This window comes from Aspergillus nomiae, assembly GCF_001204775.2.
Source record: "Aspergillus nomiae NRRL 13137 chromosome Unknown contig00022, whole genome shotgun sequence".
Taxonomy (NCBI): domain Eukaryota; kingdom Fungi; phylum Ascomycota; class Eurotiomycetes; order Eurotiales; family Aspergillaceae; genus Aspergillus; species Aspergillus nomiae.
The window spans coordinates 42728-58784 of NW_015378077.1; the positions used below are offsets into that span (position 1 = coordinate 42728).

General features: G+C 48.5%; 4 protein-coding genes across 4 annotated transcripts; 2 read left to right on the forward strand and 2 right to left on the reverse strand.

The window, feature by feature from the left end:
• Positions 1–1204: 1204 nt before the first annotated feature.
• On the reverse strand, positions 1205–2095 carry ANOM_001682 (MBL fold metallo-hydrolase; the record flags this gene model as incomplete). The annotated part of the gene is made up of 1 exon (XM_015546939.1): positions 1205–2095. One exon carries the CDS (start codon positions 2093–2095, stop codon positions 1205–1207), a length of 891 nt encoding a protein of 296 aa, XP_015410836.1.
• Positions 2096–2727: 632 nt separating this feature from the next.
• Positions 2728–4224, forward strand: ANOM_001683 (TDT family transporter; the record flags this gene model as incomplete). The annotated part of the gene is made up of 5 exons (XM_015546940.1): positions 2728–2879; positions 2944–3312; positions 3372–3668; positions 3725–4010; positions 4066–4224. Coding segments are annotated over 5 exons (1257 nt in total), but the record flags the coding sequence as incomplete, so codon positions are not given.
• A 3553-nt stretch (positions 4225–7777) lies between these two features.
• Positions 7778–9947, forward strand: ANOM_001684 (putative MFS sugar transporter; the record flags this gene model as incomplete). Its single annotated transcript, XM_015546941.1, has 6 exons — positions 7778–7842; positions 7900–8180; positions 8234–8378; positions 8435–8679; positions 8744–9151; positions 9205–9947. The coding sequence occupies 6 exons, from the start codon at positions 7778–7780 to the stop codon at positions 9945–9947; spliced, it is 1887 nt and encodes a 628-aa protein (XP_015410834.1).
• A 506-nt stretch (positions 9948–10453) lies between these two features.
• On the reverse strand, positions 10454–14496 carry ANOM_001685 (uncharacterized protein; the record flags this gene model as incomplete). The annotated part of the gene is made up of 8 exons (XM_015546942.1): positions 10454–10902; positions 10956–11034; positions 11097–12450; positions 12501–12786; positions 13306–13564; positions 13613–13807; positions 13856–14318; positions 14372–14496. 8 exons carry the CDS (start codon positions 14494–14496, stop codon positions 10454–10456), a joined length of 3210 nt encoding a protein of 1069 aa, XP_015410835.1.
• Positions 14497–16057: the final 1561 nt, after the last annotated feature.

Genomic DNA, 16057 nt, shown 5'->3' on the forward strand with positions numbered 1-16057 from the left:
CATTCAAATCTCATTTTCTTCTGTATTGTCTTTATGGCCCTATCTTGACATCAAGAGAGCCGATACCGCGCTGGAACTCGCAGTGAAGGATCCGGACGTATGTGTTGTCGCCATTGCTCACAACGGCATTCGTAAGGTTAGTTTTCCATATAACATCGGATTTGAGGCATGCCTTTCCTGAGACTCGGCTGACAGGTCGAAGACGTCTTTAGTCTGCTGGACAATCGAGTGCTATAAATGCGAAGAGATCCTGTAATTGATGATTTACATGAAGTCGAAGGTCTCGTAAGTCTCTTTGATCTCCTTCAATGACATGTCTTTCGCTGCACGTCTTGTCCCTCTTTGGTTTGTCCTTTTCACTCATCTAAGGAAGAGGTAATTGCTGACGCGTGAAACCAAGTGTCACGAGTTCCTTGGAAGGCACTTCCGGTCTATTGATTTCAAGCCGGTGCTACTTCAAGGTAGAATAGCCTGTATATCGCTCAGGGCACCTGTTATGAGCCAGAGGTCCCCCATTAAACGTCGCGTGTCCCAGTTTACCTACCACTAGCGCTCAGGGCTGGCGCTTCTCGATGATAACTTCGGAATAACTCACTAGCATATTATACCCCTATCAGCCACATCAAACCAAGTAGGAGTGGTATGTAGATGATTCGATTCTCTTGAGCAGTGCTGTTGGGCAAAGTTCAAACTGGCTTCTACCGGCTGAGGTTTGGACCAAGGGATTTGTAAGGCAAGTCTGACTTCGCTGGTTTGTGTATGCTTTTTTACCCTCTAACCGAAGTCTCGGTAGTTTATCTTGGTTCTCTCGAAATATACTTGTGCACAACATTGGCTCTTTAGAGATACTGCATGCACCTTTCTGCTCTCTGCCTAAGGTTACCTCGTGCCAAAATCAGGAGAAATAATGAGTATCACCCACCACCACAACCACGCTGATAGATGTACTATTCTTTTGGGCAATAATAACTAGTTTAAGTCACAGTGACCAGTTATTGATCGTTGTATCGGCGAGTTCCGGTATCATCTCTTACTTTCCCTGGCAGTACTTAGCAATCTTTCATCTCACGGACATCTAATTCTTCTCCACACAACATGCCGATTGCTACGTGTTCGTACACAGATGTAACCACACCCATTTATTTGACATCGAAAAGTCCGAAATACCATATATAAATGGTCGCAAGGTAGTACACTAGCTCAACTAAGCCAAACTCTCCGGCAATGTAACAGGAACCTGCAGGAAGATCCTCCGGCTACCATCGGGGCTCCGAGGCAACTTTCCTCCGCGAATATTGATCTGTAAAGCCTGGTGAAGGAGTCTTGGCTCCTGTAGACCCGAGTCTCTGGTCTGCCTCCATGCAACAAACTCCTCACGGCTCCCTGCTACGTGTTTATTTCTTTCTCGCTGCTCTTTCACGGTCGCAAAAGGCATGGGCTCTCGACTCGTGGACGATGTAGATGGCGGATAATCATGGCCGGTGTACAGTTTGAACTCTGCAGGGAGCTCGAGCAGCTTTTGCATAGATTGATATAAAGCTTCAGCGTCTCCGTTAGGGAAATCACAGCGAGCGCTACCAACGTCCGGATTGAATATAGAGTCGCCTGCAAACACGTTGCTACCAATGAAATAGCCTACATGGTCGGGGGTATGGCCCGGCAAATGTAGGACTTTTGCTGTGAGGTTGCCAATAGGGAAGGTCTCATCGTCCGCTAGTAGATGGTCGAACGCATGGTCTAGTTCATCAGCCTGGACACCATATCGCTTCGCAAATGTGTCTTGGACCAGGCGAATCCTTCGTCCTATGCACACAGGAACTTTGGTACCATGCGCTTGTAGTCGTGATTGGAGGTAAGAAGCTGCGGTAAGATGATCGGCATGAGCGTGGGTCTCGAGGAGGCGGACTACTTTGTAGTTGTGTGAATTGATCACATCTAGAAGGCTATCGGCGGAGGTTGTATTGATCGTTAGGTGCTCCTGGCTATAGTCCAGTACCGGGTCGATAATGACTGCTTCGCGCGTTTCTGGGCATGCCACAATATACTGCCAGGTGGATGTTCGTTTCTCGAAGATCGAATGCACAGTGGGTTCCATAGTCGTGGTAAAGTTTGAGTGCAGTTATTTTAATGTGTGGTTTCAGAGCTGCAAGCTGCGCTGTAAGTCCACTGGAGGCACCCATGATGCTCTTGGTTCATTAATATACGGCTACCTACGGAGGCCTTTGCTAGGCAAGCACTCGACCGAGAAGGGTCATTCGGGGTACACATGCTTCGTTACATGAACAAATCAGCCCTATCCTACCTGACATATCCTTCTGCAGCTCTGAGTGGCGAGGCGTATGCAAGAAAGCCGGGGTAAGTCAATCGCCGATTGCTCATCCAGGGATCTATGGTTCATCAAGCCCTAAAATGGTTGGATGTGGGTCGCCGCTCGGGAATGCGCGGTCGCCGACTGAGCGATGGACTAACAGGGACGGCGACTAAATATTATCCAGGTTTCATCACTGTTCTGTGTAGCCTTTTCGGCCGACTAACGAAATATCCTACGTTGGATGCGTGAGTATAGGGTAATGAAGACTGACTTTGTCTCGGCAGGGCTGCACGTCCCCGCAAACACAAAACCATTACCATATAGAAATTTTTTCATTGCCCGCTTGCCGTGTACCGAAAGGATGAAATATCATAAGAATATAAGAATATCGCGTACGAGCTACCCTGGCTTGGTAGACCATATTGCCCTCCGTAGCCTCGATGGCCCAGGAAACCACAGATACAGCATCGCAAAGATGCTTAGCAAACGGAGGCCAAGCAGGGAGAGATCGCAAGCTCTCAAAACATGAGACTGGCTGGCGTTATATCATTCGGAATTTCACTCCGGCGTAGGTGTCAGCTCAGTTACCATCATACTCATTTTGTGATTGACAATGGCTGATTGAAGTATAGATGGTTTTCGGCAAACATGGGAACTGGCATCGCGTCAATCCTTCTCAATACATTGCCGTACAATGGACAATGGATCTACTGGATATCAGTAGTCCTTTTTGCTTTTAATGTGCTGCTATTCCTCGTCTTCCTACTTATAACAGCCCTTCGATATCTCTTATATCCCGAAATATTCCCAGTTATGGTCACACATCCAGCACAGTCAATGTTCCTGGGAACCTTCCCTATGGGCCTTGCTACGATCATCAACATGTTCTGCTTTGTCTGTATACCTGCATGGGGAGTCTGGGCGAGTTACTTTGCTTGGGCTTTGTGGATCGCTGATGCCGTGTTTTCCGTGTTAACGTGCTTCGTGTTGCCGTTTATCATGTAAGAAAAGCTTCCCCTGAGTTGAAGGTGCGTGGGACTTACAATGCTGACCGCTTTAGGATGACACGGAAATCCGATATCGCCTTGTCCGCAATGGGCGCACCATGGCTACTCCCCGTTGTGTCGTGCGTTGTGTGCGCAGCATCCGGCGCCATTGTCGCGGAAGTATTACCAGATCCCCAATATGCGCTCGGAACAATCGTTGTCAGCTACGTGCTATGGGGGGTTGGGGTACCTCTTGCATTGATGATAATAGTCATTTTCCTCATGCGGCTGTTGTTGCACAAGTTACCCCCAAAAGAGGTCCTAGTGAGTATGTTCCTGCCTCTTGGACCTCTCGGACAAGGCAGCTATGGGTATGTGTGTTTTGTGCCATCTTAAACAAGCCCTGAATACTTACACGAGATGATAGCATCCAAAAACTAGGCCAAGTATCCCAAAACATCTTCCCGAAAACCGACGTCCTGCGACCCGGAACTGGTGACGTATTCGAAATGCTTGGCTTTTTCATCGGACTCCTCCTATGGGCATTCGGACTACTCTGGCTTTTCTTCGCTGTTGCGTCGATCGTTCGTACTCGAAAATTTCCGTTCAATCTCGGCTGGTGGGCATTTACTTTCCCTCTCGGGGTCTATGCCACCAGCACTTGCCAGCTAGGCCGAGAAATGCCATCGCGTTTCTTCCGGGTGCTTGGGACGGTATGTTAAAGTCAAGAACCATTTTCTTTGTTCACTGCAGCTAACGCGACAACAGATATTCTCCATCTGTGTAGTGTTATTGTGGATCTTGGTGACTTGTCTCACCGCTAAAGGCGTGTATAACAAAAGTCTATTCAAAGCACCCTGCTTGGCGAACTTGCGCGAAAAGCAGCAGAGGCTGAGAGAGGAACAGGGCCATGTGGAAGGAAAATAAATCTGTCGATTACTATTAAAATGTTAGCGTTAGTGGAACAACATGTCGATCTTTTGACGTATAGCTATAGAGTCTGAACTCGCAACACCCGCCAATCGGTAATTCTGACTTATAATGACCTGATGGATTATAAACTGTTAAGGCTGTCTCATCTGTGGGAGATATGCTTGCTTTCTACATCATTGTAGATGCGTGCTGCTGCCTCGCCTCCGAATGAGTGCCTTCAACCAAGACGATTCCATGAATCACGAAGGCAAGACGGGGCGCTTTGGCGGTTCTGTGGAATGGGAAAGGACTTTTTTACTCCCCCAAAAGACTATAATGCCACCACCTCTTCAGCGAAAGTCCAGGGTTGGTTTCTGCTATCATGTTTCAGAAGCGTTGAGACAGCTGGCCTTCGCAATAAGCGCGATTAGTACTTGACTATGGATTCATTTAAAAACTCAGGTCGTCAACATAGCTGATAATCTGTTATTGCCAATCTCATCGTATTCGGCAAAGCTAAGCGAAGAGAAATCCAATTTCTCACCGAAAATCGTTTGATCCCGAGCTCTCTGTCCGCTAGAACTGCAGATCATTGAACCTATTTATCAATGATCATCATAAAACGTCCTTGTTAATGCTCAGTGGAAGGTGACAACCATTCAACTGTCGCCACAGGTCCCAACTAATGTCCTTTACGAATCTTCGGCAAACTGCATCTTGCGCTGCAGCCAGTCAAATTTACTACACCCTTGAGGTTCGGCTTGCCCTCTTCTGTAGGTTCTTCAGTGCATTGCTTACATCACTTTCTCCATCATAGGGTTTTAATTTAGCGGACTGCTGAAGTCTATGAGGGTTCCGGGCCTCTTTCTGTAAAACTATATCGACATGGTGTATTCAAGATAAAAAAGAGAAGAGCATCATAGCCAAATGGGAACAGAGGAGAAAGGAACGAGAGACTCGAACGCTAAAGGTCACAAGCTGAAGTCGGACTATCGCTGTCCCGGAAACAGTTCTGGCCGGTGTCAGTGAGCCACCGTTGATGCCCGAAACTCTTTTCGCTGCACACAAGCCAAATCCATTGCCCTACAGCAAGACAATACAAAGAGAGAGGGGCTAGATGTACGTGCGCTGTATGAAATGGAGCTCGGATAATGGCCAAAGTCTAGATACTCTTAGATACAAGCTCTGGCGGGGTAGCTGCTGGATAGTCACGTTGGAAAGCCAGCCCTATCCAACGTCCTCTAGGAAGGCGGCCATTCTGGTATGGAAATATATCACCCGAATGAGAGTTTTTACGAACTATAAGATAATCAATCAAGGGAGTTCATTCTCCTTAAACAATTGAAAGGATCATACCGGGAGACTGTGTAATACCAACCTCCGGATTCATTGATAATGCCGGCACCTGTGCGAAGTCAGTCGTTTGACAGCCGAACCGCAAACACGAGTCCGATGGAATCAATCGGCTTTTGACACTCCCCAGTTATGATTTATAAATAGAATAATAAAATACTCCGAGCCGAGATACGGTTAGAATTAATGTTCGAAGAAGCACAGGGACGGACAAACCGCAAGGTGAAATTACTCCACGGGTCGGGATTATTGGATTCAAGGGCCCTACAACGCCAAATCGACGACAAAGACCAAGTCATGTGGCTGGCCGGCGAGGTAATTATTAGTCAACCTAGGTAAAAATCTTCCGAGACAGGAAGAGGTGGGATTTGGTCGGCCTTAGCTCATCTTGGGCTATAGGTATGACAAGGCAAAATCTATTGCTGCCGAATTATGTTACCGAGAATTGCCGCGCATCAGCAAAGCCTCACACAAGAGGAGACACAGTTGTGAGCGCACACCTCCTCTATGTCCAATGGTAAGAGCTGTGTAGCTTAACCAATCGTATAAGACCCTTAGTAAGACATAAACCTGATGATAAAGCGATCCTGCAGCATTGTCATGCCAGCTGTTGGTGCTTATCTACAATAGCAAAGTCACTAAGCACTGCATTTTAGAGGGAAATTCTATTCGGCTGGCCGTGCGAGCTTCGAAATCAGGCACATATTGGCCGGGGGAGAGATAGTCTTTGCCAAGGCTTCTAGAATGATTATGGGCACTAACAGAAAGCAGCAGAAAAGGTTTTTTACTAAGTTCATTGATGATGCATCGAATCTTCACACCACCTGACCAGTCTACGGACGAAGGAATTTTGGGTTTACATTGAAACTGCGTCAATGCTGCATCCGGCGTATGCTTATACTTTCTATACGAAGGACAAAGAATACCGTCCCTCAACAGCTTCTTAGAGGGTTCTGGGGGAAAACGAACCCAATAGGGCTAATAAAAGCTTCCGTCACTGGTATAGTGAAGAATTCACAGGTCTTTGTTCGCAGGTCACGGCAGGACTGGGCGTAGGATAGGGATTTACAAAAGCGTCATCGGCCCGGGGAAAAAGGCCAACGATATTGGTGGTGTGATCTGTGGCTTGCACCATGGTGGCGACAGAGAAACCAAATTGGTCCAACAAGACTTCTGAACTCGACTATCCTCATTTTCAGCACCGGTGAATGACTGCTATGGTGGTGGTACCGAGTGACACAGCTGGTATGGATCGGTAGCGGTGGGCGATGGAACGGCATGACACCATCTACAGATTTTAAGTTCTGTCCATGCAGAAATAGAGACAGTGAATACGATTAGACTCGCGGTAAGGGCTCGCATCCTAAAATGCTACCGTCTCGCTGGCTGCCTAAATTCTGGTGCCTTAAACAGCCAATCAGTTACAAATCCCTTGCACTTTGCAGTGAATTAGGACCGTACCTGTCAGCAGCAATTGGGTTAATTCCGATCTGTATGCAATGGCCAACAGGCGTCAGTCGAGCTTGCAGAGAAAATCGCCCGAGATTCTAGCGTACTGGGGAGCTGCACATCACCCAGTAAGCGAAGATGGATTTGCCTTCATTTTTGCCGGATGCGGACAATGACAGGGCACGCGACTCGCTTAAAGAGACTTGGCTGGCATGCAAGCTAAGGCTCGGGCACTAAGTGACTTAGTCCAGAGTAGCATTCAGACCTCCCCAGATTGGCTTTTATTTGGTTCCATGGGGGGCTTGGCTTCAACCCTACCAATGGCACTTGGCGGTGGCGTGAAGCAACAAAGGATAACCCGTATTCTACCAAGCCAAACCGTCAATGACCACCGTCGGGTTTGAAACCCGCTATACTTTCTTCGTGGGGCTACAGCTCTTGCCCGGTGTGCGGCATTAACAGTGGTCCAGCGTGTATTGGACAAGTGAGGTCTGGGGGGAGGCATTTCCTACAAACCTTCCTCCATATTTGTGGAGACTGGGAGATTGGATCCTTGGAACCACCAACAACCCCAGATCATCGACCCCAGATCCGCATCGAGTATTTGTACTCGGTTGATTCCTGCAGAGTGTTCCAAAATATTCAACAACTCTATGATCTTCTTGTGTGCCTTGACTTCGGGCCAGGGAGCAACGTGGACGTAATGTGCGTCGTGCCATTTTCCCCCTCCTTGCGCTATTTCACCTAACAATCTTCATCTCTTAGAATGGACGAAACCAAGTATGCTGCGCATGAGCGCCAGATAGACGTGACAACACAGGGACCTATTGAGTATGTCTTCCCCCAGATACTTTGGCCGTAGCCCCTCTGCTGATCTCTCAACCTTAGCATCGAGAACCCCTTGCAGGGTATTCCTCGAGATCAACTCCTTCGCGATGTGGAAGACTATGCGCAAGAGTATGACCTGAACGATATCCTTCCTCTCTTGAAGAAGGGCGCCCTAGTGGCCCAAAGGCCGGATCAGTACGACGACATCCCAGAGTTGAGCCCTGAGGATCGTCAGTACTTGCGCCAAGAGACGACCAATCGCTGGAAGCACCCATGGGCGCTCTATTACACCATCATTCTTAATTCCATCGCTGCTGCTATTCAAGGATGGGACCAGACAGGTAAATCCAGCCGGTGTGATAGCTTTTTGACATTTCACTGACATTCTCTGTAGGCTCCAACGGCGCCAATCTTACCTTTGCGCATCAGTTCGGCATCCCACAGGATCCTCCCGACTGCACATCTCCCGCTGAATGCAGTCGCAACCAGTGGATTGTCGGAGCCATCAACTCCGTACCTTACATGACGATCGCTATTTTGTGGGTAATATCCTACCTAACTTCCATTTGGTCGGCGAGCTAACAATACCTCGCAGTGCTGGCTGGATTTCCGATCCTTTGAACCATTGGCTTGGTCGCAAGTGGGTTATCTTCATTGCTGCCGTGTTCAGCTTGGTTGCTCCCATTGCGTGCGCCGTGACCCAGTCGTGGGGTCAGTTAATGGCCTGTCGTGTACTACTTGGAATTGGAATGGGTCTGAAGGAAGTGACCGTTCCGGTCCTTTCGGCTGAAAATGCACCTACTAATGTCCGTGGAGGTCTCGTCATGTCCTGGCAGATCTGTAAGTACTCTATGCTCATATGGACGTGTATCGAACAGTGTCTAACCTTTCTCCTACTCATCAGGGACTGCGTTTGGTATCTTCTTGGGAACGTGCGCGAATCTGGCCGTGGTCAACACAGGTGCGATCGCATGGAGACTCCAGCTTGGTTCAGCTTTTATCCCCGCTGTTCCATTGCTCCTTGGAGTATATTGGTGTCCAGAGTCCCCTCGTTGGCTCCTGACCAAGAACAAGGCCCGCAAGGCATATAACTCACTGCTGCGACTCCGGAACAGTCCTCTTCAGGCAGCCCGTGACCTCTACAAGATCCACTCTCAGATGAAAATGGAGAAGAAGCTCATTGAGACTTCTGCGGAATTCTCTAAGAACGATAACATGATTGTGCGTTTCATCGAACTATTCACCGTTCCACGAAACCGTCGCGCTACACAGGCCTCTGGTATTGTTATGATCGGACAGCAGATGTGCGGCAGTACGTATTACCCACGCTCCCTCCTACGAGTACTGTCATACTAACGTTCGCAGTCAACATTATCGCGTTCTACTCTTCTTCTATCTTTGCCAAGGCCGGTGCTAGCAACATCGAGGCGCTCCTCGCATCCTTCGGCTTCGGCTTCGTCAACTTCCTCTTCGCCTGGCCCGCTGTGTGGACCATCGACACCTTCGGTCGTCGCTGGCTCCTGCTCGCCACCTTCCCCAACATGTGCTGGACCCTCTTAGCAGCAGGCTTCTGTTTCTGGATTCCAGAAGAGCAAAAGAGCGCTCATCTGGGCGCGATCGCACTGTTCATTTACCTCTTCAACGTCTTCTACTCACCCGGTGAAGGCCCTGTGCCTTTTACCTACTCTGCCGAAGTATTCCCAGTGTCCCATCGAGAAATTGGCATGGCATGGGCAGTCGCAACGAACAACTTCTGGGCCGCTGTACTATCGCTCACATTCCCGTACATCCTGCGAGAGTTCAAGCCGCAGGGTGCGTTCGGCTTCTACGCGGGTCTGAACATTGTCGCCTTAGTCCTGATCTTCCTCTTCCTGCCTGAGACCAAGCAGAGATCTCTCGAGGAGTTGGACCGTGTCTTCAGCGTGTCGACCCGCGCTCATGCCAAGTACCAGCTCACTGAGGCGCTGCCGTGGTGGTTCAAACGGTACGTGTTCCGCCAGAAGAACGCCGTCTGTCGGGATCTGTATGATGAGCATTTCGCGGTCAATGTCGTACCGAGGAACTTCAAGTCTGGGAATGTTGTGCAGCTTGAGAATGTGAATGTGTGAGATTGGGGCTTAATACAGATAGAGTATTGCCTTTCTAGCTACTGGCTTTAATTGTGTGTTCTTCTGGACTCTCCATTTGGCTTTTGATTATTATGCTGTCGATGATGAAGATGCGAGCAGCGTTACCTCTCGGGCGTACGTGTTTTAGACGAGGAATGATATCTAATGAGTGATGGAGCTGGTGGATTTATGTTGTATCATACGGTTGATATGTTTTTAGATCTGTCAATTATGCTACATACAGTAGTTTCAAAGTATGCTCGCTATTTCGACCACGGCCCTTTATCCGATGATAGATTGAGCATGCTCACTCCAGGCTCATTTAATACTACCTTGTCTAATGTTTGGTTATGACCTTAGGGAATATGACACGGTCTCTACTTCTCTCAATATTGAGTAGACATATTCCGTAAGATGTGCTGTTTGAAGTTACACTTAGACATTATACAACATTATTCCAAGCCTCTCATCGGGCATGTAATAACTAAAATATAACCAATATAAGATTACTGATCAACTGTCCGCTTCGGTCTAATAACCTCAAACCCCTTCTCCTTCTGCTTCCTTTTCCAGCTCCAAGGTCCCTTCTTCTTTTCCTTCCCTCGGTTCGAAGATTCACCCCGACTCTGCCCCATACTCTGAACAACCGGCGCAGAAGTCGGCGGCCGACCATAATACTGATCTGCCTCACGATAAGAGTAATCCACATGTCTACTCGATTTAGACTCCAAATCCAGAGCTTCCAATTCCACAGATTCCATGCTGGAGCCGCGGGATTCACTTTCGGATTGAGGTGGTGACGAGGGAGAGACGACGCTCCAGGCTGAGCGGATGGAGGTGGTTTCTGATCTTGGGGCGCGGAAGAAAGACGAATACTCGTCTCTGGTAGGGAGGTCACCTAGAAAAGATGGTCGGCGGGGGGTTGAGGGTCGTTGAGTGTAGGGGATTGAGATTTCTGGGTTGGTTTAGTATTTATGCAGTATTTAGTTCGTTAGATGGAGGACTCACCTGCTGGGTTTAGGGCGGGGAGACGTGCAAATGACATGCGGCGGGTTGAGCGTCGGGAGAGTTGGCCGATGCCAAAGACCTTCGTTTTCATTAGTATTTTCTTTGTTTGATTTCGGTGTGAGTTTCTGGGGAGAGACGTACAGGAGCTTTATCAGAGTGATGATCCAGGTCGGCTGGACGGGGATCGATGATGCCCATTTTCGACAAGGAAAACCGGACCATCTCGTAGACGCAATCGACGAGGAATCCGGTGAACAGGACGGCAGCGTGTAGGGATATAATAAAGTATCCCACTAAGGCTTTGTTTCCCTCACGCAGGCCGGCCCTAGGGAGGAATGCACAGCTCATCCCGATAATGACCAGGCGGACGGTTGCGAAGCAAGCATGTCTCCAGGCCCGTTGTGCCCGCCAGTTCCATAGCAGACAGGCCAAGATAAAGATCTCACAGGATATGAGAACGAGTATCTGACCGAGTCCAGACGTTTGTAGGGCGCCGATAGCTAAGCCCCGCAGGAACGGGACCATGTATAACGTATCAGAAAGCCAGTCTTGGGACGAGGTTCTGGGGTAGGAGCCCTTGTTGAAGAAGGTGTTTTGTCGGTCGTCCTTGGCCAAGTAACGAACGATAAATGCCAACGATGCGGCCAAAGCTGCGACGAAGGACACAGCGAGAAATGTGCGATAAACGGGAAACCATGTGGCCAAGCGTGTTTGGTAGAGAGATAACGCAACGATGGGATGGAGAAAGTAGTTCAGGAGGATCCGTGCGACACTCCAGCCCACGTGCTGGATGTGGGTGAGGAACTCCGTTGGAAGATCTATCACATGAGTTGAGCCGCGGGTTGGAAACAGCTGCCAGGCCCATTTGATTAACCATATGATTTGGGCTGCCACTATAACTCCGAGAATGACTAGGGCAAGATTGACGACGGCGTTGGTCCAGAGATCACTCATCGTGGTTGCCCCAAGATACTGGGCCATCTCTTCGAAGCCGTAAGTCGCATTTACGGCGTAAATATTGTCTTCAACACCGGGGTAGATGAACTGATGTGTGACGGGCCAGTTTCTTAGAATGAGTGATGACCAGGCGAGCTCGCCTACTGATGCCCGGAAGAACCCAGGATAGGATAGCGTCAAACATCCCGTCAGAAAGACAAACTGGATGTACTGCAAGCAGTCGCCTATCCCCGGGAAATAAGACTCTGCCGGATCCCGTGATGCATTCGCGAGCTCGTACCGGAAAACTCTTCGTCCACGACGTCGACAGATCATGAGGGCACCGCTTATGACCCCGGTGAGAATCATGATGAGTAGCGGGATCCCCTTCAATAAGCCTGATGCTGTCGAGCCAATATACGGGGTGATATTAGCGGCGGTACATAAAATATCGGTGTCATTGAGCCGAAGGCGAACGGTCGTGGCCAAGGTGTTCATGCGGTACGCATGATCCAATGAGTACGAGGCTCGGTACGTTGCGTACGTTCGAGGATCCCACCTGGATCGTCAGCGTTGAGTGACCTTCCTGTTGGGGGATGCACTGCGTACCTTGGGTAATCGATAGGAGAGAGCTCCGGGCAGATACCACTGGAATCCAACAAGCGGTCATCAGTGACGACCGAACGACCAAGCACTCTAGCATCAATTGACATCCGCGCCAATGCGCCGCCCAAGGCTTCACAATTATGGGACTCATAATTGCCCTTTAACGTTAAGGACAGTATTGTTGTGTTTGCATGTTTAGTGTCTAGATAGCCTGTGAAGGAAAGTGGCTCAAAGATAGGATCGACGGACGCAACGTCCGACGGACTGCAGTCTAAACGGCGAATAAACGCTGCATGTACAGGTAAAAGTAGGAGTGATATCAACAAAACCCCGAAGTTATTCCTGTGGCACATTATGTCTTAAGAAGGAGCACATGATAGTGGCTCACAGGATGCAGATCCTTCGAGACTCGCCGGGGGGTGAGCGGAAAGAGAAAGATGTATGTCTTACAACATTTCAGCTCAAGAATGTTGGGGTCAAGTGGCTCAGCTGGATCTGCAGCACTTTAATTCATCACAGGCAACACGTTGGAGACCAGAAATTTTCCAGAAAGACAAAAATAGACTAGGGCTTCGGATCGAAGACTCCGGCGGCCTTGGCAGCGTCTGGCAAAGAGCTATAATTGGCTGTTAGACGCTCGGCTCGTGGTAAGCTTTCACACCTTACGGGATCAGGAAAGGCCATCGGGCGCTAGTCCGACTCTAAAACAGGCTACCGGGAAAACTGTTGCCGCTGGAAGCCGTTGCACGGAGTACTATTCTTTGCAACTAATCAAGTGACAGGCGACGATGAGATAAAGTATCAATACAAGGGCTCATGGGCGCAGCAAGTGTTTGGAAACCATGAGAACTCTGTTGCCCTTGACTGTCGCCTGGAGCAACCTTTAACCCGTAGTTGAGATTCAAGATGCATTGCACTGCACACCCCACAGTCAGTACGATAAGAACCAACGCGACAGCGGCAAAAAACAACATCATTTCCTTGCCTGCAGTTCTGCCGAGCAGTGAGTTACCGCAAAGCGCAACGATCCGGCTAAGGAGATATGCAATTGATCCGAGGTAGCATGCCTATATATCGTCAGTACTTAGGACTCGGCCACGTGAAGGGAGGCTCACGATCACAACCATCAAGGCAAGTTTGAGCCCCGACTTTACGCAGTAGGTACCGGCGACCATCACCAGTAATGAAACGGGAATGAGTGCCATTGTCAAGGAATATTCAGGCCCCATGAAATGCACGTCAATCAGGTCATACTGGATGATAAAGCCAGTCAGGAAAAAGAAATCGAATTTAATTAGGACCAAGTAGATCTGGACGAGGTCAGTCCGATCGCGAGAGATCATGTCCGAGATGCGTACCTCGTAGGCTAGATACCGCAACCGCAGCTCTGGGCTGCCATGGATGCATTTATAAATTGCCCAAGCATAGTCCGTGTGTAGCCGATAGGCAGCAGGTATGATAACGAGCGAAGAAACGGCTAGAACAGCCTGAATAGCTACTTCAGCCGGCTGCATTGATGGCCAGATATCCCGAGACCAATCCACGAGGTGATTGCCCATCCCGTCGGTTGTTCCTTGTAGTGAATAGGTAACATCTCGCATTTTAATGTACTGCAGGACTGCATACACCACAATGCAGACGTTGGTGAGGCATATAGCAAGCAAGGAAATATTGTTTTTGTGGTGGATTGCATCCAGGGATAGACCGACTTCGTAAACACATGCGAAAATGACAATACCCATGCCCACGGGAATCACGTAGGAAGGGGCGATTTGGATGATATTGGGCTGGACCCACGATTTCCACTGAACGAGGATGTATCTGTTACTAGTTAGACGGATAAAGAATTAATGCCTGTGGACAATTACACTGACATTTCCAAGATAAGGACCAGGAACAATTGCATCAAAAGAGTCCCACAAAACCACCACTCATTCTTAGTGGCGGGCCTGTACATCTTCTGGCGGGCAACAGCGTCTCTAATCAGAGGGGTAAACATAATACCAACTTGGCAATCAGGGAAAGTTCACGGGATGGATTTTTATATACGCAGCAATACTCCACTAGGTCAGAAATTTCATGCTCCAAGTGTCAGAGAGCAGGGCGCGGACGTCACTAAATCAGTTGATCTGCAAAATAGTCCAGCGCTTATGGGATATCGATTATTCATTGTGCAACCTTAACCAGGGTTAATACGCTTTATTCTAGCTAAACTAGAACGAAAACGATGTGGTCTGTACATAAATACCCTCGCAGGCTGGGGATTCTCGTTCATTATTGGTACCCACCTCAGACACGCCACGTTCCCTTACCCACTCTGGCCACTCCATCAAATAGAACCAATATTGCAGTAAATATGGGTCAGAACATCACCTATCTTGGTAACTGGTACCCTAATTCGGTAACCTCTTTGATTCCTATCTAGGCATATATCAAGTTAGTAGCCTATTTGGGAAATAGGGTAAAAACAGGCCATATTTCAGGATTAGGGCTTCCGATAGTAACTCATAGTTCATTGCGTGGTTGTGGGTTCTTGAAGTAAAATATATTAATTTCTTCGAATAATTCAGCTCATAATACGTTAGGGTACTGTGGTTGTCCATGTGCCAGGCATTCGCTACGTTGGTATGAAAAAGCAATATATATTTAACATCCGCTATTGTTGCTGGTCGATTGGAAACTCAACCGATGTTGAGATACGATAAGTTTTAACTTCTATCCAAATGAAGTGCTCCGTGCAAAAACATCTTCTTCGTTACACCGGTTTTGCTTGATATATGTGAGCTTATATGGGTTTTAAGCCTGTTGGTTTTAAGCCGTTGCTACGTCGATTACTCGGCCCACTCCACGCAGTCGGAAGGGAAGGGAAGAGGGAAAGAAAGGATGGCCAATTGTGGCGGCGAATAGTCCACAGATTTATTGTGAGAATGTGATCAAGCATGTAACTGAATCGGACTTAACACTTTCTACTGCCCGTTTCCCTTCTCTTGGTGTGTTCTCGAATATCAGCCGGGCCGCCAACTCCCACAAAGCATATTTGGATAGTATAGATGTAAAGGATCAAACCGCAAGGCTTGATCAATCAGTCCAGTGCACTGCTCTGAAAGTTCAAAGCGCTATACATTGAGTATGACCATGCCATGCATATATGTAGGGGTGGCGGTCAACTTCATGACAATTTCCTCACTAGAGCCCGTGGTTTATGCAACGCACCTTGTTCCGTGCTCAATTTTTCCGAATTTCCAGTGTTCTTTATGTATTACTGCTCGGTACGCGGATTAGGCATGTCTCTAAAGATGCAAAAACGACAAAAATGGGACAAACCGGGATCGAACCGGTGACCTTCTGATTACCTAATGGTAGTTGCTGATCGAAGTAGACTTCAGTCAAACGCTCTCCCAACTGAGCTATTCTCCCAATTGATGACTAAGCTGGGAATATAAAGGTATATCATAGCATGAAATGCCGTGGTGTACCATGGTCAAATCTTTGCCATCAGCAATGGTTTTCCACGCCACAAGCACGGGTCAAGCACTCGGTGTAGGGCCGTCGCTCTGCGT